This window comes from Oncorhynchus gorbuscha, linkage group LG06 (assembly GCF_021184085.1).
Source record: "Oncorhynchus gorbuscha isolate QuinsamMale2020 ecotype Even-year linkage group LG06, OgorEven_v1.0, whole genome shotgun sequence".
NCBI classification, from domain to species: Eukaryota; Metazoa; Chordata; class Actinopteri; order Salmoniformes; family Salmonidae; genus Oncorhynchus; species Oncorhynchus gorbuscha.
In genome coordinates, this window is record NC_060178.1 from 47,043,608 (window position 1) to 47,065,190 (window position 21,583).

The 21,583-nt window shown below is 47.5% G+C and overlaps 1 protein-coding gene across 4 annotated transcripts in view; it reads left to right on the forward strand.

Moving 5' to 3' along the window:
- Nucleotides 1-1,160: 1,160 nt before the first annotated feature.
- The window catches only part of LOC124038027 (ribonucleoprotein PTB-binding 2-like), a 95,948-nt gene continuing 75,525 nt past the window's right edge, over nt 1,161-21,583 (forward strand). For all 4 annotated transcript variants that reach the window (XM_046353391.1, XM_046353392.1, XM_046353393.1 and 1 more), the window contains exon 1: nt 1,161-1,425. In XM_046353391.1, the coding sequence (XP_046209347.1) occupies nt 1,177-1,425 (249 nt within the window). In that variant the 5' untranslated portion in view covers nt 1,161-1,176. The remainder of the gene's footprint in view (nt 1,426-21,583) is intronic.

Consider the following 21,583-nt stretch of genomic DNA (forward strand, 5'->3'; position numbering starts at 1 on the left):
CATTTACCAGTTGCGTGCAGGATTTGTCCATCCCTTAATTGTGACAGTGCGTATAGCCCTACAAATATAGCTGCCAAAAATCTCACAAGGAAAAAGGAGCATCATATCTATTTTGGATGATTTGGTTCTTCCCATCCCTTTTTCTAAACATAATTGTGCTGTGAATATTTCCTAAGTGGGTTGCAATGTGTAAATTCTGATCTGAGGCACACACTGACACACGCATATACATGGACATTGTGAGGGTCCTGAAGGAAAGCTGCCATTTACTGCTCAGTCTGACTCAGTCACAGTCTCCACCCACAGGAAAAGGATTGGCTGACTGAGGGAAAGGTCCTGGCCATTCATGTTTCTAATCTGTGCAGCAGGGGGACATGGTATTCCATTTTCCTCATCCTGGTTTAATTTTAGGCTGATTTATTTCTTATTTATAGGCTAAATAAAGTATTGCCTGGGGCTTTTATCCTACATTGCAATGTATACTGGGCAAAAATATAAATGCAACATATAAAGTGTTTGGTCCCATGTTCCATGAGATGAAATAAAAGATTCCCAAATGTTTCCATATGCACACAAACAGCTTATTTCTCTCCAATTGTGTGCAAAAATTAGTTCACATCCCTGTTAGTGAGCATTTCTACTTTGCCAAGATAATCCATCCACCTCACAGGTATCAAGAAGCTGATTAAACAGCATGATCATTAAACAGATGCACCTTGTAATGAACACAATGCCACAAATATCTCAAGTTGAGGGAAGAGGGCAATTGGCGTGCTCACTGCAGGAATGTCCACCAGAGCTGTTGTCAGAGAATTTAATGTTCATTTCTCTACCATAAGCCGCCTCCAACTTCGTTGAACTGTAGCTCTGTAAAATCATTGAAATTGTTGCATGTTGACTGTATATTTTTGTTCAGTACATATTTGAACAATGTCTATTTGAAATAGAGTATATGCATGCATTATGCTTGATCATAAAACGAATTACGCAAAACCTGTAGATTCGTTTCCCCTTCTCTTTATTGCTATAGCCTCTATGATGTGTTTATTGACAGGTAGCGTGTAGTTAATTAGCCATAGGGTATAGTCCACCACAGGATGGCGATAAAATATTCCCCACGGTTTTCATAGCTCACCAACCGCTGCCTCCACTCACTTTCTTTCACAGCTACTCAAGATGGCGGCAGCTTCCTCCATCCAGCCGCCGAGCGTTCACTCTTTAAACCATGCAAACGCACCTTTCCTGGATTCTGACAGCCCGGAGACCCGCCAGGATGACGACGCAGTTTCCGAGGGGACCAGTCTCCGAGACTTACCCGATTTGGAACCGGGGGAGATTGAGAAGAGGCTGGAGAAAACTCGCCACGAGTTGAGCAACAGGAGGAAAATCCTCATTAAAAACCTGCCACAAGATACGACCAACCAGGTGCGCTGTTCTTTATTTTGACAGATGGAGTGAAGTTGGCTTGTTGTAGACTCGGCTAATGTTTTGCGTTTCTTTCAAAAGTTAAAAAATAAAAATAATAATAATAATTTCGGGTGTGCTCTTACGCAATACTTTGCTATACTTAGTTGTAGTTTATTTGCAGAAAAACGAACATAATAAACTTGAGCGGTTTAAGAGAACCGTTAATTTTGCTGCGAGTCTAGGCTATGCGATCAGGAATGAGAATATTCAGATGTAAACTATATACCACGTCAATTCTGCAAGGCATTAAAAGACGGCCGCGCTCCATGCGAGGTATTATTTTGTGGTTAACATGCAGCGAGGAATTATATCAAACAGACCACCTTTGCCTCAAGTTTGTTCATCATTTCTACAATGTGACCGATGCACCCACGTATTTGCCACTAGCGATAACTCCTGTCGTAGTTTAGGCTGCAATTTAACACAGAAGTGAAGACAGTATGAAACAGTATCCAGCCTAACTGCGCTGACATAGATTTGATGTGACCCTATTTATTTGCGATATGCGTGTTTCGTTTTTGATGTTGCGAAATGACGATCAAATCGCTACAATATGGCATTCTCCAGGTAGAGAAATGTTTGATGTGCAAATACAAATGTCCGTCGTACTACGACGTTCAACGGACATTTGTATTTGCACATCAAACATTGGTTTGAAAATGATTGAACGCTTATATTTTATTAAGATATTATAAACATTTAACATTAAGTGTTTTTATAGTAGGACAATAGGCATATTTGAATTCAGCAGGTGGGAAAATGTGTTGGTATTCATTCTCTGCACAGTCCATAATGTTTAGGCTATAGCCCACTAATAGCCCTGTTCTAACAATACACTTCAATTCTGCACAAACCTATAGGCCTAGATATATTGATCAAATCAGGATTGGAATTTGTGTATGAACTTGAGAATTCCCAATGTAATATCCTATTTCTGTAACTGCTTGTATTATGGTGGGTAGGCTATAATACTGTTCCATTCAGTCATACTGTATGGTCTTGGTGTATACGTAATAAACTAGAGGCTGATTGTGACTTCCTCCAGACTGTAGCAGCTAGCTAACATTTCCCAGCCAGAGGCAGGCAGGGTGCCAGGGCATGGAGACAACCAGGAAGAACCAACACATAGAGAGCCCAGAGCTGCTGGAGGAGCCAATGAAACAGTATGAGAAACACGATAAAGCCAGAGACACACATAGAGAGCCAAGCAGGTGAGGTGAAGAGACAGAGAGAGAAAGATGTGGTTTCAACATTATTGCTCTCTAAAAAATGCTGGGTTGCAGCCGTTGAGTCACTTAGCTGAGTTGAATTCTTTAAAAACTGCTGGGTTATTGGTGCTGGGTTATTGGTGCTGGGTTATTGGTGCTGGGTTATTGGTGCTGGGTTATTGGTGCTGGGTTATTGATGCTGGGTTATTGGTGTTTGGTTATTGGTGTTGGGTTATTGATGCTGGGTTATTGGTGCTGGGTTATTGGTGCTGGGTTATTGATGCTGGGTTATTGATGCTGGGCTATTGGTGCTGGGCTATTGGTGCTGGGTTATTGATGCTGGGTTATTGGTGCTGGGTTATTGAGATATGACCCAGCGTGTCAGATCAGAAGACCGGAGCCATAGTGTAGTAGGGGTGTGGCTTTCAGATAGTTATTTTTACCCACCCATTAGAGTAAATGCCATTCCTGCTCTTCTGTTCTGTTGTATAGTTATCACATGTTAAAGTGGAACATTTACATTTTTGTAGCTTCGTTGAGGCTTACAGGAGTGCATGAGTACCCTAAAATCCTATTTAAATCCCATTGTTGGGATACAATAAGGTGGTATACCAAATTATAATATGTAATAAATAATGTTAATATTATAGAACAATGTGTCAAATGCAAAAATAAATTAAAGAAAATGTCAATCTGTAGTAAATTTAAGTAATAAATTTAACATGATGAACAGGAATGGTATTTACTCTCACAGGTGGCCAATAAGATCTAGCTGAAAGGCCTGCCCCTAATAAGCCACGTCTCCTGAAAAATAACCCAAGTATTACATTAAGACCCAGCTGCTCGGTCAACCCAGCATGAGAGTAAAACAGATTTAACTGATGGTTAAATGAACCCATTCTTGGTTAATCCTGACATCCAATTAGTTGGGCTATTCACGCGACCCAGCTGGCTGGGTAAAATAACCAAGCGTGTGTTCTGTCCAATATTTACCCAGCGCTGGGTTACCAAATAACCCACATTGGGTTGTTTTTAACCCGGCATTTTGAAGTGTAGTGTCAACTCAACTCAGAAGCCAACAGATCAGGGGTCCTTGAGCACTATTTGATGAGAAAGAGAAGCTAGTGAGGAAATGAGGGAGGAAAACCAGTCTGCTCATTTCTCCTGTCTCCCATAGTATTTGCAGACCTGGTGCGTGTGCCTTTGTGTGCACAGTGCGTTCAGAATGTATTCACACCCCCTTGACTTTATCCACATTTTGTTGTGTTACATCCTGAATTTAAAATGGATTACATTTAGATTTTGTGTCACAAATCTACACAAATTCCCCTTAAAATTCCCCATAATGTCAAAGTGGAATTATGTTTTTCGACATTTTGAAAAATTAAAAGCTGAAATAACTTAAAGAGGATAAGTATTTAACCCCTTCGTTGTGACAAGCCTAAATATGTTCAGGAGTAAAAATGTTTTTAACAAGTAATAATAAGTTGCATGGACTAACTCTGTGTGCAATAATATTGTTTAACATGATTTTGTTGACTTGAATGACTACCCCATCTCTCCCCATCTCTGTACCCCGCACATACAATTAATTGTAAGGTCCCTCAGTCGAACAGTGAATTCCAAGCACAGATTCAACGATAAAAACCAGGGAGGTCTTCCAATGCCTTGCAAGGGAACCTATTGGTAGATGGGTACAAATATTGCATATCCCTTTGAGCATGGTGAAGTTATTAATTACACTTTGGATGGTGTATCAATGCACCAAGCCACTACAAAGATACAGGCGTCCTTCCTAACTCAGTTCCTGGAGAGAAAGGAAACAGCTCAGGGATTTCACCATGAGGCAAATGGTGATTTTTAAACCAGTTACTGAGTTAAATGGCTGTGAAAGGAGAAACTGAGGATGGATCAACAACATTGTAGTTACTCCACAATACTAATCTAAATGACAGAGTGAAAAGAAGGAAGCTTGTACAGAATAAAAATATTCCAAAACATGCATCTTGTTTGCAATAAGGCACGAAAGTAAAACTGAAAAAAAATGTGGTAAAGAAATTAACTTTTTGTCCTGAATACAACACATAATGGTTGGGGCAAATCCAACACATCACTGAGTACCACTTCATATTTTCAAGCATGGTGGTGGCTGCATCATGTAATGGGTTGCTTGTCATCGGCAAGGACTAGAGAGTTTTTTTTTTTTTTTAGGATAAGCACAGGCAAAGTCATAGATGAAAACTTGCCCCAGTCTGCTCTCCAACAGACACTGGGACAATAACCTAAAATGCAAGGCCAATTATACACTGAAGTTACTTACCAAGATGACATTAAATGTTACTGAGTGGCCTAGTTACAGTTTTGATTGAAATCGTCTTGAAAATCTATGACAAGATGTGAAAATGGCTGTCTAGCAATGATCAACAACCAACTTGACAGCGCTTGAAGAATCCTTTAAAGAAAGATTGGCAAATATTGTAAAAATCCAGGGTTGCGATGCTCTTCGAGACTTAACCAGAAAGACCACACTAATCACTGCCAAAGGTGATTCTAACATCAATATTAGTGTTTTATTTGACATTTTAATTTAAACAAATGTTAGCATTTTGTCTTCCACTTTGACATTACAGAGTATCTAGTGTGGATCGTTGTGCGAGTTGCCCGACGAGCTTCATTTGAACGGCATCTTTGTCCAGGGCGGATGGTGTCAGACGGGAGGGAGGAGGCGAGTGGTGTGGAGGTAGGGAGGAAACCGGTTGAGAGAGGAGATGAGTGTGGAGGATATAGCGGGTTTTTCCCATGCCCATTAACCAGGTCTCTCTTGGAAAATAGATTTTGTCTCAGTGAGACTAACCTGGATAAATAAGGTTAAATATAAAAATATGACAGCGGAAGGTGGAGCGTCAGGGGTGGAGGTTTGACTGAAGGGGGGAGGCGTCAGGGGTGGAGGTTTGACTGAAGGGGGAGGCGTCAGGGGTGGAGGTTTGACTGAAGGGGGAGGCGTCAGGGGTGGAGGTTTGACTGAAGGGGGAGGCGTCAGGGGTGGAGGTTTGACTGAAGGGGAGGCGTCAGGGGTGGAGGTTTGACTGAAGGGGGGAGGCGTCAGGGGTGGAGGTTTGACTGAAGGGGGGAGGCGTCAGGGGTGGAGGTTTGACTGAAGGGGGAGGCGTCAAACTACCGGCTCACCTCCTGCTATCAGTTAAGCTGTTTAATTATTTAGAGCCTTTCTGGAACAGGCGAGACTCACGCGGCCGGTGTGTGTATGTCACCCTCTCTCTGCCCACCCCTCTCCTGGATGGTACGGCTGCGTGTGTCAATAGCAGACAACAGTTCTAAAATCTGCTCCTCGTAGAACAGGACGTACCCTTCACACACACACAACAAAATACACAAGGCTGCATACAGATACATTCACCTCCAAAAGTGTTTGGCCTCCCCCCTTGATAAAGACTGCATAAAAAAATATAATACAAATACTGAGCTATATTGTATGCTCAAAAAGAATATCATTTTATAGTAATACAATTGCTCTGAGAAAAATATTTTCGAATGAAAAATATCTCCAAATGATCTTGGTGTCAAAATTTATTGGCACCCCAGTTGTCAATACTTTGTGCACCCTTCCTTTGCGAGGATAATGGCACCAATGAGATTGGAGAGCACATTGGGAGGGATCTTAGGCCATTCTTCCATACAGACTCTTTCCTTATTCTTCATATTCTTCGGTCTGCACTTATGGACTTCAACCCACAGAGACTCAGATGACCATTGACCATTTCTTTGTGGATTCTGATGTGTTGCTTGTGGTCATTGTCTTGCTGGAAGATCCACTTGTGGCCAAGTTACAGCCTCCTGACAGACAGTTTTTTTTTGGGGGGGGGGAACATGTCCTTGTACTTGGTAGAAGTCATGATGCCGTTGACTTTAAGGGCCCCGGGGACAGTGGAAGCACAACAGCCCCATGACATCAAAGATCCACCACCATATTTGACAGTAGGTATGAGGTTATTTTCTGCATATGCGTTCTCCTTTCGAGGCCGAACCCATCACTGATGTACGAGGCCAACGAGCTCTATTTTGTTCTCATCTGACCACAGCACCCGGTTGGTTGTAGGTTGCTCTCCAATAAAGGCTTTTTCATGACAGCCCTTCCAAATAGCCTATTGGCATGGATGTGGTGTCAAATTGTAGATTTGGCAACTTGGTTACCCTAAGATGCAACTAAGTTCTGTGGCTCTTGGACATTTCTTGCCTCCCGAACCATCTTCCTCACTGTGCGCGGGGACAAGATACTCTTGGGTCCTTTACCCGTCAAGTTCGCCGCTGTTCCAGTGGGTTTAAACGTCTTTAATGGTTGCCCTAATAGTGGTTCAACCCGTTGCCTGATTTATGATTTAAGTGAACAACCATTGGTCTCTTTTAATTTGTGAGTTCTTTCCCTGTGGTGATGGATGACAAACAGATTTTAAATGGGTGTTGCCTCGTTTTTATACCCTAGTGAAACGGGAAGCCATAGAAGGCCGCAATACGGTTCCTTAAAATGAGATTAACTTCAAGTTGAATGTAAATGCAGCTTTTATTGTATTTTATTTACAAGAATCTTTAGGTGTTGCAATCATTTTGACATTAATCTTCTGATATTTAAAAAAAAAACTTGTTATTAAACAATCTCTTTCTCTTAGCAATTGTATTAGTATAAAATAATATAATCTTCACATTTTTGGGAGCATACAATAACTTGGTATTTGTATTATTTATTTTATACAGCCTTTTTTTGCTCAGGGTTGAATAGATTATTATTAGTATTGATATAATGCTATCCCCCCCCTCCCTGAGTAGCTCCCTAAGGGGACTGTAATAGCTGACAAGACAGCAGAGTGGTGCAGCCTGCCTGCCTGACTCTGAGCCTGGGTGGAGGAGCTATCTGCCTGGCTGACTGGTGTAGAGCTAGCTGCCTGCGGAGGGGTGGTCATTAGAGCAGCATGATGCCTGGTTACACACTGTGGAGCACAGTCTCTATTCACAGTTACGGTCCCTCGTTTATCACACGCTCACAGATTATTACACTGTTATTATCAGAGTTGGTCCAGAATAATTGACTTGAGAAGCATTGAGAGGAAAGGACTCCTGGCAACTTAAAGTGGAACATGTTGCGTTCACAGTAGCCTATGACATTTCATGCTGTATACAGCAATTCCACTGAAATGTGAACATTTTGTATTGCATTTACAACAGCATATCCATGTAGTACTATTTCTCACCTCCATGTCCCTATCTCCCTCTCTGTTCAACACTCCGCTCTCCCCTGAAGAAAGTCAAACCTAAACACTGTTGACAGTGAATAAACAGTAGTCTCGTATTACCAGACTGATTACCCCTGCAATAAACATAGCAGGGACAGAGCCTGTAGAGAGAGAGAGAGAGAGAGAGAGTGAGAGAGAGAGAGAGAGTGAGAGAGAGAGAGAGAGAGAGAGAGAGAGTGTGAGAGAGAGAGAGAGAGAGAGAGAGAGAGAGAGAGAGAGAGAGAGAGAGAGAGAGAGAGAGAGAGAGAGAGAGAGAGAGAGAGAGAGAGAGAGAGAGAGAGAGAGAGAGAGAGAGAGAGAGAGAGAGAGAGAGAGAGAGAGAGAGAGAGAGAGAGAGAGAGAGAGAGAGAGAGAGAGAGAGAGAGAGAGAGAGTAGGGAGTGAGAGGGAGTTAGGGAGAGAGAGAGAGAGAGAGAGAGAGAAAGTAAGTGGAGGAGAGAGAGAGAGAGAGAGAGAAAGGGGAGAGAGAGAGAGAGAGAGAAAGTAAGTGGAGGGAGAGAGAGAGAGAGAGAGAAAGTAAAGAGGGAGAGAGAGAGAGAGAGAGAAAGTAAGTGGAGGGAGAGAGAGAGAGAGAGAGAAAGTAAGTGGAGGGAGAGAGAGAGAGAGAGAGAAAGTAAGTGGAGGGAGAGAGAGAGAGAGAGAGAAAGTAAGTGGAGGGAGAGAGAGAGAGAGAGGGGAGTAAGTGGAGGGAGAGAGAGAGAGAAAGTAAGTGGAGGAGAGAGAGAGAGAGAGAGAGAGTAAGTGGAGGGAGAGAGAGAGAGAGAGAAAGTAAGTGGAGGGAGAGAGAGAGAGAGAGAGAAAGTAAGTGGAGGGAGAGAGAGAGAGAGAAAGTAAGTGGAGAGAGAGAGAGAGAGAGAGTAAGTAAGTGGAGGGAGAGAGAGAGAGAGAGAGTGTAAGTGGAGGGAGAGAGAGAGAGAGAGTGTAAGTGGAGGGAGAGAGAGAGTGAGGGAGAGAGAGACCGAGAGAGGGAGTGGAGAGAGAGAGAGAGTGGAGTGGAGAGAGGGGAGTGGAGAGAGAGTGAAGTGGAGGGAGAGAGAGACCGAGAGAGGGGAGTTGGGGAGAGAGAGACCGAGAGAGGGGAGTTGGGGAGAGAGAGACCGAGAGAGGGAGTTGAGGGAGAGAGAGACCGAGAGAGGGGAGTTGGGGAGAGAGAGACCGAGAGAGGGGAGTTGGGAGAGAGAGACCGAGAGAGGGGAGTTGGGGAGAGAGAGACCGAGAGAGGGGAGTTGGGGGAGAGAGAGACCGAGAGAGGGAGTTGAGGGAGAGAGGGGAGTTGAGGGAGAGAGAGACTGAGAGGAGAGGGAGAGACTGACCGAGAGGAGAGAGACCGAGAGGGGAGTTGAGGGGGAGAGAGAGACCGAGAGAGGGGAGTTGAGGGAGAGAGAGACCGAGAGAGGGGAGTTGAGGGAGAGAGATCGAGAGAGGGGAGTTGAGGGAGAGAGAGAGAGAGTGAAGTGGAGGGAGAAGAGAGGGGGAGAGAGAGACCGAGAGGAGAGGGAGAGAGAGGGAGTTAGGGAGAGAGAGACCGAGAGGAGAGGAGGGAGAGAGAGACAGAGAGGAGAGCGACTGAGAGAGGGGAGTTAGGGAGAGAGAGACCGAGAGAGGGGAGTTCAGGGAGAGAGAGACCGAGAGAGGGGAGTTGAGTTGAGGGAGAGAGAGTGAAGTGGAGGGAGAGACCGAGAGAGGGGAGTTGAGGGAGAGAGAGACCGAGAGAGAGAGGGAGGAGAGACTGAGAGGGGAGAGAGGGAGTTAGGGAGAGAGAGACCGAGAGGGGGAGAGGGAGAGAGAGGGAGTTGAGGGAGAGAGAGACCGAGAGAGGGGAGTTGGGGAGAGAGAGACCGAGAGAGGGGAGTTGGGGAGAGAGAGACCGAGAGAGGGGAGTTGGGGAGAGAGAGACCGAGAGAGGGGAGTTGAGGGAGAGAGAGACTGAGAGGAGAGGGAGAGACTGACCGAGAGGAGAGGGAGAGAGACCGAGAGAGGGGAGTTGAGGGAGAGAGAGACCGAGAGAGGGGAGTTGAGGAGAGAGAGACCGAGAGAGGGGAGTTGAGGGAGAGAGAGACCGAGAGAGGGGAGTTGAGGGAGAGAGATCGAGAGAGGGGAGTTGAGGGAGAGAGAGAGTGAAGTGGAGGGAGAACGGGAGAGAGAGACCGAGAGGAGGGAGAGAGAGAGAGAGAGGGGAGTTAGGGAGAGAGAGACTGAGAGGAGAGGGAGAGACTGACCGAGAGAGAGAGAGACCGAGAGAGAGGGAGTTGAGGGAGAGAGAGACCGAGAGAGGGGAGTTGAGGGAGAGAGAGACCGAGAGAGGGGAGTTGAGGGAGAGAGAGACCGAGAGAGGGGAGTTGAGGGAGAGAGATCGAGAGAGGGGAGTTGAGAGGAGAGAGAGTGAAGTGGAGGGAGAACGAGAGAGGGAGGGAGAGAGAGACCGAGAGAGAGAGAGAGAGAGAGAGAGGGGAGTTAGGGAGAGAGAGACCGAGAGAGGGGAGAGGGAGAGAGAGACAGAGAGGAGAGCGACTGAGGAGAGGGAGTTAGGGAGAGAGAGACCGAGAGAGGGGAGTTCAGGGAGAGAGAGACCGAGAGAGGGGAGTTGAGGGAGAGAGACCGAGAGAGGGGAGTTGAGGGAGAGAGAGTGAAGTGGAGGGAGAACGAGAGAGGGGAGTTGAGGGAGAGAGAGACCGAGAGGAGAGGGAGAGACTGAGAGAGGGGAGTTAGGGAGAGAGAGACCGAGAGAGGGGAGTTGGGGAGAGAGAGACCGAGAGAGGGGAGTTGGGGAGAGAGAGACCGAGAGAGGGGAGTTGGGGAGAGAGAGACCGAGAGAGGGGAGTTGGGGAGAGAGAGACCGAGAGAGGGGAGTTGGGGAGAGAGAGACCGAGAGAGGGGAGTTGAGGGAGAGAGAGACTGAGAGGAGAGGGAGAGACTGACCGAGAGGAGAGAGACCGAGAGAGGGGAGTTGAGGGAGAGAGAGACCGAGAGAGGGGAGTTGAGGGAGAGAGAGACCGAGAGAGGGGAGTTGAGGGGAGAGAGAGACCGAGAGAGGGAGTTGAGGGAGAGAGATCGAGAGAGGGAGTTGAGGGGAGAGAGAGTGAAGTGGAGGGAGAACGGGAGAGAGAGACCGAGAGGAGAGGGAGAGAGAGAGGGGAGTTAGGGAGAGAGAGACTGAGAGGAGAGGGAGAGACTGACCGAGAGGAGAGAGACCGAGAGAGGGGAGTTGAGGGAGAGAGAGACCGAGAGAGGGGAGTTGAGGGAGAGAGAGACCGAGAGAGGGGAGTTGAGGGAGAGAGAGACCGAGAGAGGGGAGTTGAGGGAGAGAGATCGAGAGAGGGGAGTTGAGGGAGAGAGAGTGAAGTGGAGGGAGAACGGGAGAGAGAGACCGAGAGGAGAGGGAGAGAGAGAGGGGAGTTAGGGAGAGAGAGACCGAGAGGAGAGGGAGAGAGAGACAGAGAGGAGAGCGACTGAGAGAGGGGAGTTAGGGAGAGAGAGACCGAGAGAGGGGAGTTCAGGGAGAGAGAGACCGAGAGAGGGGAGTTGAGGGAGAGAGACGAGAGAGGGGAGTTGAGGAGAGAGAGAGAGAGGGGAGTTGAGGGAGAGAGACCGAGAGAGGGGAGTTGAGGGAGAGAGACCGAGAGAGGGGAGTTGAGGGAGAGAGAGTGAAGTGGAGGGAGAACGAGAGAGGGGAGTTGAGGGAGAGAGAGACCGAGAGGAGAGGGAGAGACTGAGAGAGGGGAGTTAGGGAGAGAGAGACCGAGAGAGGGGAGTTGGGGAGAGAGAGACCGAGAGAGGGGAGTTGGGGAGAGAGAGACCGAGAGAGGGGAGTTGGGGAGAGAGAGACCGAGAGAGGGGAGTTGGGGAGAGAGAGACCGAGAGAGGGGAGTTAGGGAGAGAGAGACCGAGAGAGGGGAGTTAGGGAGAGAGAGACCGAGAGAGGGGAGTTAGGGAGAGAGAGACCGAGAGAGGGGAGTTGAGGGAGAGAGAGACCGAGAGAGGGGAGTTGAGGGAGAGAGAGTGAAGTGGAGGGAGAACGAGAGAGGGGAGTTGAGGGAGAGAGAGACAGAGAGGAGAGAGTAGAGGGAGAGAGAGACCGAGAGAGGGGAGTTGAGGGAGAGAGAGACCGAGAGAGGGGAGTTAGGGAGAGAGAGACCGAGAGAGGGGAGTTGAGGGAGAGAGAGACCGAGAGAGGGGAGTTGAGGGAGAGAGAGTGAAGTGGAGGGAGAACGAGAGAGGGGAGTTGAGGGAGAGAGAGACAGAGAGGAGAGAGTACAGGGAGAGAGAGACTGAGTTTGCTGCCTACTGCCTGCTTCTGGCCTACTGCTAGCCAATATAGTGGAGCCGGTGGCAGAGAGAGCGGAGCAAGAAGGAGCAGCCTCCCTACCTGCTGTCTGCTTCCTGCTGCTGCCTGTTTACCAGAGCTCATCTCTCTGTCTGTCATGCGATCTCTTTGCCTGTTTGTCTCAGGCACTGACTCAGAAGCTGTTATTGCAACTCACTCCCTGGTGGGAGCATATCATTGTAGTCCAATTCTGTGTTCATTCTCCTTTTCAAGCTGATATTTTTCTGGAAGCTGGGACTGACACTTAAAACCACCATAGTTCTTGTTCATTCTGACTGAAACACCACGTGACACGTTACCATCTCTTTCCCCACAGGTATCCTTTCGACCTTGTGTGCTTCTGCACCTGCGTTGCTCTTTGGTGTTTTAGGCTGGGTGTTGGCATGTTGTGAGAACTGCCGATGTTAGGAAAGAAAGGGCTTCATAATTAGCGTTTGAATCTAATCACATGTATTTATAAAGTCCTTACATCAGCTGATGTCTCAAAGTGCTGTACAGAAACCCGGCCTAAAATACCCAAACAGCAAGCAATGCAGGTGTAGAAGCACGGTGGCTAGGAAACACTCCCTAGAAAGGCCAAAACCTAGGAAGAAACCTAGAGAGGAACCAGGCTATGAGGGGTGGCCAGTCAGTCCTCTTCTGACTGTGCCGGGTGGAGATTATAACAGAACATGGCCAAGATGTTCAAATGTTCATAAATGACCAGCAGGGTCACATAATAATAGGCATTATTACTGATTTCCGATTGACTTTGTAAACTTGTCAACCTTCAGAAACCTGCATTTCCAATCATTCACAGAGCAGTTTGAGCTGAATGGAATTGCGTACGGTACGAAAGAAGCTCATTTCGAAAGTCATTTTTACTTATGTAGCCCAAACCATGTCATTCTGTTATCTAATATCTTATGGAAATTAGAAGTGGCTGTTATGAGTTGTAGCGGCAATGCGCTTAAAAAGATTTGTAAGGTACTAACATATATCATTCTAGCTTTGCCCTTGGAAGCCCATTGTAAACCTCTGTGGCTGGGTTAGCTTTTATCTGTGAGGAGGTTTTGCTGGTGGCAGCTCTCTGTATATCCCAGTCAGTGTGGCGGTTTTGCTGGTGCCATGATATGTGACGAGCCTCTGCCGTGCTGCTGTGTGGTGTGCTGCTGAGGCGGCAGTGTGCCGCTGTGCCCCCACCTGAGTCCTGAGCTCCAGGGACACACACAGACGGGGGGGGGGGGGGTTCAGGTGAGGTGACCCCTGAGAGGATAAAGGAGAGGACAGCGTGAGACATAGATGGAGAGAGGAAGAAAGTGTTAGAAAGGGAGTGAGGGAGAGAATAGGTCAGAGCGGGAGAGAGTGAGATCTGATTGTGTGTGCATGTTCTTGTTCTCTCTGGGCTCCGTGGGTACTGTAACACTGCATGGAAATGTCATCAGATAGATGAGGAGGAGACTGTTCAGCTGTGTGTGTGTGTGTGTGTGTGTGTGTGTGTGTGTGTGTGTGTGTGTGTGTGTGTGTGTGTGTGTGTGTGTGTGTGTGTGTGTGTGTGTGTGTGTGTGTGTGTGTGTGTGTGTGTGTGTGTGTGTGCTATGCTGTAGTGAGCCACCGGTCAGACACTCCCATAGAGGAAGTCAGTACAGTACTGCGAACTGGAGGTCAGAGTGGAATATGGGGACACACTCAGTCGTGGCACGGTCATGTTTACCACATACAGTGGAAGTAATACCTATATTATAATATTGTATGAAAGTCCCGCCTACTTCCTGGATAGTGTCCCACACTGTTTTTTTTTGAATGGCATTCAAGATTATATTATCAAATTCATCAAAAGCCAGTAATTTAAGATATACGTAAAATGATATATTTTCTGTGGTTTCATTTACTTCTACTCAATGCCTTACTTCTACCCTACTTCGAAAACCTTCATGAAATGCATCACGTAGAAGGAGATTTTATCCACAAATATGAATAGAATTGAACATATAAAGCCTTGAGACAGTATTCAGACCCCTTCACTTTTTCCTCATGTTGTTACATTACAGCCTCATTGTCACACCCTGATCTTTCACCTGTCTTTGTGCTTGTCTCCACCCCCCTCCAGGTGTCGCCCATCTTCCCCGTTATCCCCAGGGTATTTATACCTGTGTTCTGTATGTTTGTTGCCAGTTCATTTTGTTTCGTCAAGCCTTCCAACATTTTGTCCCGTGAGCCTTTCTGTCTCTAGTTCCTCTTTTCTAGCTTTCCCGTTTTTTGACATCCTGTCTGCCCTGACCCTGTTCCTGTCTGCCCTGACCCTGTTCCTGTCTGCCCTGACCCTGCCTGCCCTGACCCTGTTCCTGTCTGCCCTGACCCTGTTCCTGTCTGCCCTGACCCTGTTCCTGTCTGCCCTGACCCTGTTCCTGTCTGCCCTGACCCTGTTCCTGTCTGCCCTGACCCTGTTCCTGTCTGCCCTGACCCTGTTCCTGTCTGCCCTGACCCTGACCCTGCCTACCCTGTTCCTGTCTGCCCTGACCCTGTTCCTGTCTGCCCTGACCCTGACCCTGTTCCTGTCTGCCCTGACCCTGTTCCTGTCTGCCCTGACCCTGTTCCTGTCTGCCCTGACCCTGACCCTGCCTACCCTGTTCCTGTCTGCCCTGACCCTGTTCCTGTCTGCCCTGACCCTGTTCCTGTCTGCCCTGACCCTGTTCCTGCCTGCCCTGACCCTGTTCCTGTCTGCCCTGACCCTGACCCTGCCTACCCTGACCCTGAGCCTGAGCCTGAGCCTGAGCCTGCCATTCTGTACCTTGTCACTACACCCTGGATAACTGACCTCTGCCTGCACTGACCCTGACCCTGAGCCTGCTATTCTGTACCATTCGGACTCTGCTCTGGACTACTGACCTCTGCCTGCCCTTGACCTGTCATTTGTCTGCTCCCCTCTAATAAACTTGAGTTATTTCAAAACAGTCTGCATCTGGGTCATCTCCTGATCCTTGACACTTATTCTAAAATGGATAAATATCATTTTTTTCTCAACAACCTACACACAATACCCCATAAGGACAAAGTGAAAACTGGTTTTAAGACATTTTTGCATTATTGAAGGTCCCCAAGAACACACTGGCCTCCATTCTTAATTGGAAGATGTTTGGAACCACCAAGACTCTTCCTATAACTGAGCAATAGGGGAAGAAAGGCCTTGGTCATGGTCACGGAGGTGACCAAGAACCTGATGGTCACTTTGACAGAGCTCTAGAGTTCCTCTGTGGAGATGGGAGAACCTTCCAGAAGGAGAAGAAGGAGAAGCATCACATCATCTGCAGCACTTCACCAATCAGGCCTTTATGGTAGTGGCCAGAAGGAATCCTCTCCTCAGGAAAAGGCAAATGACAGCCCACCAAAAGGCACATAAAGACTCTCAGACTATGAGAAACAAGATTCTCTGGTCTGATCAAACCAAGATTGAACTCTTTGGCCTGAATGCCAAGTGTCACGTCTGGAGGAAAACTGGCACCATCCCTACGGTGAAGCATGGTGGTGGCAGCATCATGCTGTGGGGATGATTTTCAGCGGCAGGTACTGGGAGACTAGTCAGGACCGAGGGAAAGGTGAACGGAGCGGGGTCTCCTGAGTGGCGCAGTGGTCTAAGGCACTGCATCACAGTGCTAGCTGTGCCACTAGCCGTCGTCCGGGTTAGCGGAGGGTTTGGCCGGCAGGGATGTCCTTGTCCCATCGCGCACTGGCATCTCCTGTGGCGAAGTGCACGCTGACACGGTCGCCAGGTGTACGGTGTTTCCTCCGACACATTGGTGCGGCTGGCTTCCGGGTTAAGCGGGCATTGTGTCAAGAAGCAGTGCGGCTTGGTTGGGTCGTGTCGTGTTTCAGAGGACGCCCGGCTCTCGACCTTTGCCCTCTCTCTCGACTCCTTACGGGAGTTGCAGCGATGAGACAAGACTAACTACCAATTGGATACCACAAAATTGGGGTGTAAAAGGATAAACAATATGTAAATAAAAGATGAACGGAGTACAGAGATTCTTGATGAAAACCTGCTCAGGAATATGGGACAAGTCAAGGGATCTGACTACTTTCTGAAGGCCCTGTATAATCTAGAAAACCATTCAAAAACAGTGTGGGACATGATCAAAAAAGTAGCGGGACTTTCATACCCTATCTAGGTAATCATCAGTGGTGTAAAGTACTTAAGTAGTATTTTAAAGTATTTGTACTTAAGTACTTTACTAATTGTATGTTTGGCTTTTAAAAGTTTAAAGTTTAAAAGGAAAATGTTCCAAATCACACAATCATCAAGATAACATCCCTGGTCATCCCTACTGCCTCTGATCTGGAGGACTCACTAAACAGAGAACATCCCTGGTCATCCCTACTGCCTCTGATCTGGAGGACTCACTAAACAGAGAACATCCCTGGTCATCTCTACTGCCTCTGATCTGGAGGACTCACTAAACAGAGAACATCCCTGGTCATCCCTACTGCCTCTGATCTGGAGGACTCACTAAACAGAGAACATCCCTGGTCATCCCTACTGCCTCTGATCTGGAGGACTCACTAAACAGAGAACATCCCTGGTCGTCCCTACTGCCTCTGATCTGGAGGACTCACTAAACAGAGAACATCCCTGGTCATCCCTACTGCCTCTGATCTGGAGGACTCACTAAACAGAGAACATCCCTGGTCGTCCCTACTGCCTCTGATCTGGAGGACTCACTAAACAGAGAACATCCCTGGTCATCTCTACTGCCTCTGATCTGGAGGACTCACTAAACAGAGAACATCCCTGGTCATCCCTACTGTCTCTGATCTGGAGGACTCACTAAACAGAGAACATCCCTGGTCATCCCTACTGTCTCTGATCTGGAGGACTCACTAAACAGAGAACATCCCTGGTCATCCCTACTGCCTCTGACCTGGTGGACTCACTAAACACAATAGTTATTTTGTAAATTATGTCTGGGTGTTGGAGTGTACCCCTGGCTATCAGTACATTTTAAAAACATGAAAATGATGCCGTCTGGCTTGCTTGATATAAGGAAGTTGAAATTATTTATACTTTTACAGTTGATACTTAAGTATATTTTAGCAATTACATTTACTTTAGAAATTTCAAACCAAATACTTTTAGACTTTTACTCAAGTATTATTTTACTGGGTGACTTTCACTTTTACTTGAGTCATTTTCTATTAAGGTATCTTTACTTTTACTCAAGTATGACAATTGGGTACTTTTTCCACCACTGGTAATCATTCATATACTTGACCCATTCAAGGGCATGAAATCCTCCCTACTAGGCGCCAGCAGCCATTCAGTGTTCTACACTGGTCCTCTAGTAACTACCGAGAGCTTAAACTCATAGGCTGGCTGGCTGTTTGTTGAAGATGCACTCCCTCTCACTGTAATTCCTCAGCCCCTCTCTGTCACACTCACTGTCCCTCCCCTCTCTCTGTCACACTCACTGTCCCTCCCCTCTCTCTGTCACACTCACTGTCCCTCCCCTCTCTCTGTCACACTCACTGTCCCTCCCCTCTCTCTGTCACACTCACTGTCCCTCCCCTCTCTCTGTCACACTCACTGTCCCTCCCCTCTCTCTGTCACACTCACTGTCCCTCCCCTCTCTCTGTCACACTCACTGTCCCTCCCCTCTCTCTGTCACACTCACTGTCCCTCCCCTCTCTCTCTTTCTCTCTCTTTCTCACTGACACACATGGTCACTCTCTCAGACAGGATAGACGTTGAGACTTCTACCCCAAATCCTCTCAGGCCACTGTCCCTGTGTTTGTAAACCACCTAATTTAAGCTTCTGTGACTGGGGAGAAGGCGTGTGTGTGTGTGTGTGTGTGTGCGTGCGTTAAGAGCTGAGGTGTAACTCAATGATTCTCACTCCCTGTATAAATATATTTGTCCTAGCAAAAGGAATCAGCTCCCTGTGTCCTGTCCTTGTTCTGCTCTGCCCTGGGCACCTCGCCTGCCTGGCCTGTACTGGGTCTGTGTCCCAAATTGCACCTATACGAGCCTTGGTCAAAAGTAGTGCACTATAGAGGGAATAGGGTGCCATTTAGGATGCATACAGGGTCAGGGCCACAGCCTGCCCAGACCACCCCTCAAATGATTTTCTAGGCCGATTTACATTTGAATGACTGGGATTGTGCGCAGGAGAGACAACAAATCCTGACGTGTAAGTATGCCTTAATCCATATCTCTGATTATTGGGTCCGGGAAGGGCTTTAGACTCATTATCCTCTGTGGACGGAGACGCATTAGGAGGAGAGGGGGAGGCAGAGGGGGAAAAGAAAGACGGATGGAGATATAGAGAGAAATGCTCTCTTGTGTTGTGTACACAGTAAATCTCTCTCTGAATGGAGTTTAGACAGCTCCCCTCCGTGCCTCGTATGGTAGAGTGAATTAGAGGCTGTGTGGGGCTCAAATGGCATCCTGTTCCCTATATAGTGTACTACTTTTGACCAGGGCTCATATAGGGCTCTGCTTAAAAGTAGGTGCTGGGCCCTGGTCAGAATTAGTGCACTATGTATGAATTGGGTGCAATTTAGAATACATTCAGGTATCTTTCCCTCTCAGTAAGAGAAACAGACAGCGTATGTACAAATACCACTGTTTCTTGTCAACTGAGTTCAGTTCTCTCTGTACTAGTTAACCTTCTTACTGCAGTGGGCTGAAACAGGGTCACACAGAGCATTTCTTGGTAGTCTTAAACAAATGTACTTTGTACTTTCAACGCTACAATAATGCCCATGATTTTAAAATGAGATGTTCGACGAGCAGTTGTCCACATACCTTTGGCCATGTAGCGTACATCACCGAAGACTGAAACAAAACCGGCATAACATCAAACATAAAAACACAGGATTTTCTGCGTGTTTAAAAAAAAAAAAAAATAATAATGTTTTATGAATTATTTTTCATTATGAAAAATAACATTCCACACCTGATGCCACAAGTGGGCAATTTTGGTATTTTTACTGCAGGAAAGGGGTAGCTTCAGGAATACTTTGGTATTTTTACTGCAGGAAAGGGGTAGCTGCAGAAATACTTTGGTATTTTTACTGCAGGAAAGGGGTAGCTTCAGGAATACTTTGGTATTTTTACTGCAGGAAAGGGGTAGCTGCAGGAATACTTTGGGATTTTGTCAACGAGGCCCTTTTTTTATCTACTTCACCAGAGTCCGAGGAACTCTCCATTTTTATGTGTCTGTGTCCCGTATAAAGAAAGTCAGGCGGCGTTTAGAACAATGACTGGGCGTCTATGGATATCCGCTAGCATGCTAGCGACATCCTTTAAACCGCACGCAGAGACATACAAATGGCATCCACGAAGTTCATCTGACTGTGGGGAAGTAGATCAAAGGGCCTCGTTGCCAAAATCCGGAAGTATCCCCTTTAATGTCAGACCACTGCAGGCACAGCAGGACACACACACACCAAAGCAGAGAGACACACCGCAGGGGCTGGAGTGGGTGGCTGGTAGGCTGATGCTTTGGAACCAACCGACTTTGCTCAAAATGTCACTACCTTTTTAGATGTAGAAACGCCGAGAACACTCGTCACAGTACGGAGCGGAGCAGCGTAGAAATAGAGTAGCATAGAACAGTACGGCATGGTCTGACACGGCATGCACGTCTAAAGTGCTCTAAAAGTGTCTCAGCGGGGTTCTACAGGATGAGGATGTGGGGCTTCAGAGTGGCGTAATGGAGCTTTGTCGGCAGGCTAGTTCGGCCGAGCAGCCTTTACCCATCTCCGATCTGTGAGACATACAAGTCTGAGGAAATACAACAGCTCTGTTTTGACCCCGGAACAGACAAACACAGTGACGCTCACAGCAGTGAGCAGTGTGTGCGCTTGGGCTTAAAAGGAGCGAATGGGCGAGAAGGCATACAGAAAGAGGAAGGTAGGGTGAGGGGGAGAGAGAAGAGCAATGGGCTGCTGTGCAGGGATGTACAGCTCTCTTCTCTCTCTCTCTCATATTGTGTGTGTGGGAGGTGAGTCCGATAGATGACTATCTACCTACGGGACACGTTGCTCTGCTCTCTTTGTACAGTACCCTGGGATGGAGGAGGAGTGGAGAGAGAGCGGGCTGGTTGAAGTGCTTTGATTTCCTCTTACATCCTATAAGAGCTGCTCTTTTTTTTTAGCTAGGAGTGACCCTGCGTGGGTGTGTGTGGCCTTCCGCGATAAGAGGATGACTCGTAGCGTGGTATGTGTGTTGGAGAGGGTAGCAGAGAGGGTAGCGTTGAGCGAAACGGAATAGGGAGGTGAAACAATGTACGCCTCTCTTTGATGTCAAAAACAGTCCATCTCCTGCCCGTTTGCATTCTGCTCGGCACCTCCCCAGGCCGTGTTTTTAAACCAAGTCATGTTTACAGTTCCCCAGGGACCAGCCATACATCTCTCAGGCAGCAGGCAGGCACCACTACCCCCATGGTTCGTTTGGAAGTATACAGTAACCACTGCACTTTGACCTCTGCCCTCTCCTCTGTCAGATAATGTATGGGTTGGTGGGCAGTATGCTTTCACTGTATGTCGCTCTGGATAGGAGCCTCTGTTAAATGTCTTTTAAATAGAACCATTTTAAATGTGCGGGCGGAAGGGTTTCTGATTTAGTGTCTTAATATTCTGATTCATATGTTTTTGGGGATGTATCTCCCCTGTGAGTGTAAACTACGTGTTCTTGATAAAGAACCCAAAAAGCTATTCAACTTGAGGATCTGTTTGATCTAATTCCCCAACACAAGAGAATGATTACAATAGGAAACCTTCCATCACAGACTTCTGAATGGGGAAAATGCCTGGAAGAAGTGTCCCATCGGGAAACACGGAGACGTTAGTGTGTTCGGTTGTTCCCAAAACACATCCTGCTTTTTATCCCCCCATGTTTAAACTCACCTCTCTCTGTTTCTACCCCATCTCTCTCTCCCTACACCCCCTTCCTCCCTCTCTCTCCCTACACCCCCTTCCTCCCTCTCTCTCCCTACACCCATTCCTCCCTCTCTCTCCCTACACCCCTTCCTCCCTCTCTCTCCCTACACCCCTTCCTCCCTCTCTCTCCCTACACCCCTTCCTCCCTCTCTCTCCCTACACCCCTTCCTCCCTCTCTCTCCCTACACCCCCGTCCTCCCTCTCTCTCCCTACACCCCCGTCCTCCCTCTCTCTCCCAACACCCCCTTCCTCCCTCTCTCTCCCAACACCCCCTTCCTCCCTCTCTCTCCCTACACCCCCTTCCTCCCTCTCTCTCCCTACACCCCCTTCCTCCCTCTCTCTCCCTACACCCCCGTCCTCCCTCTC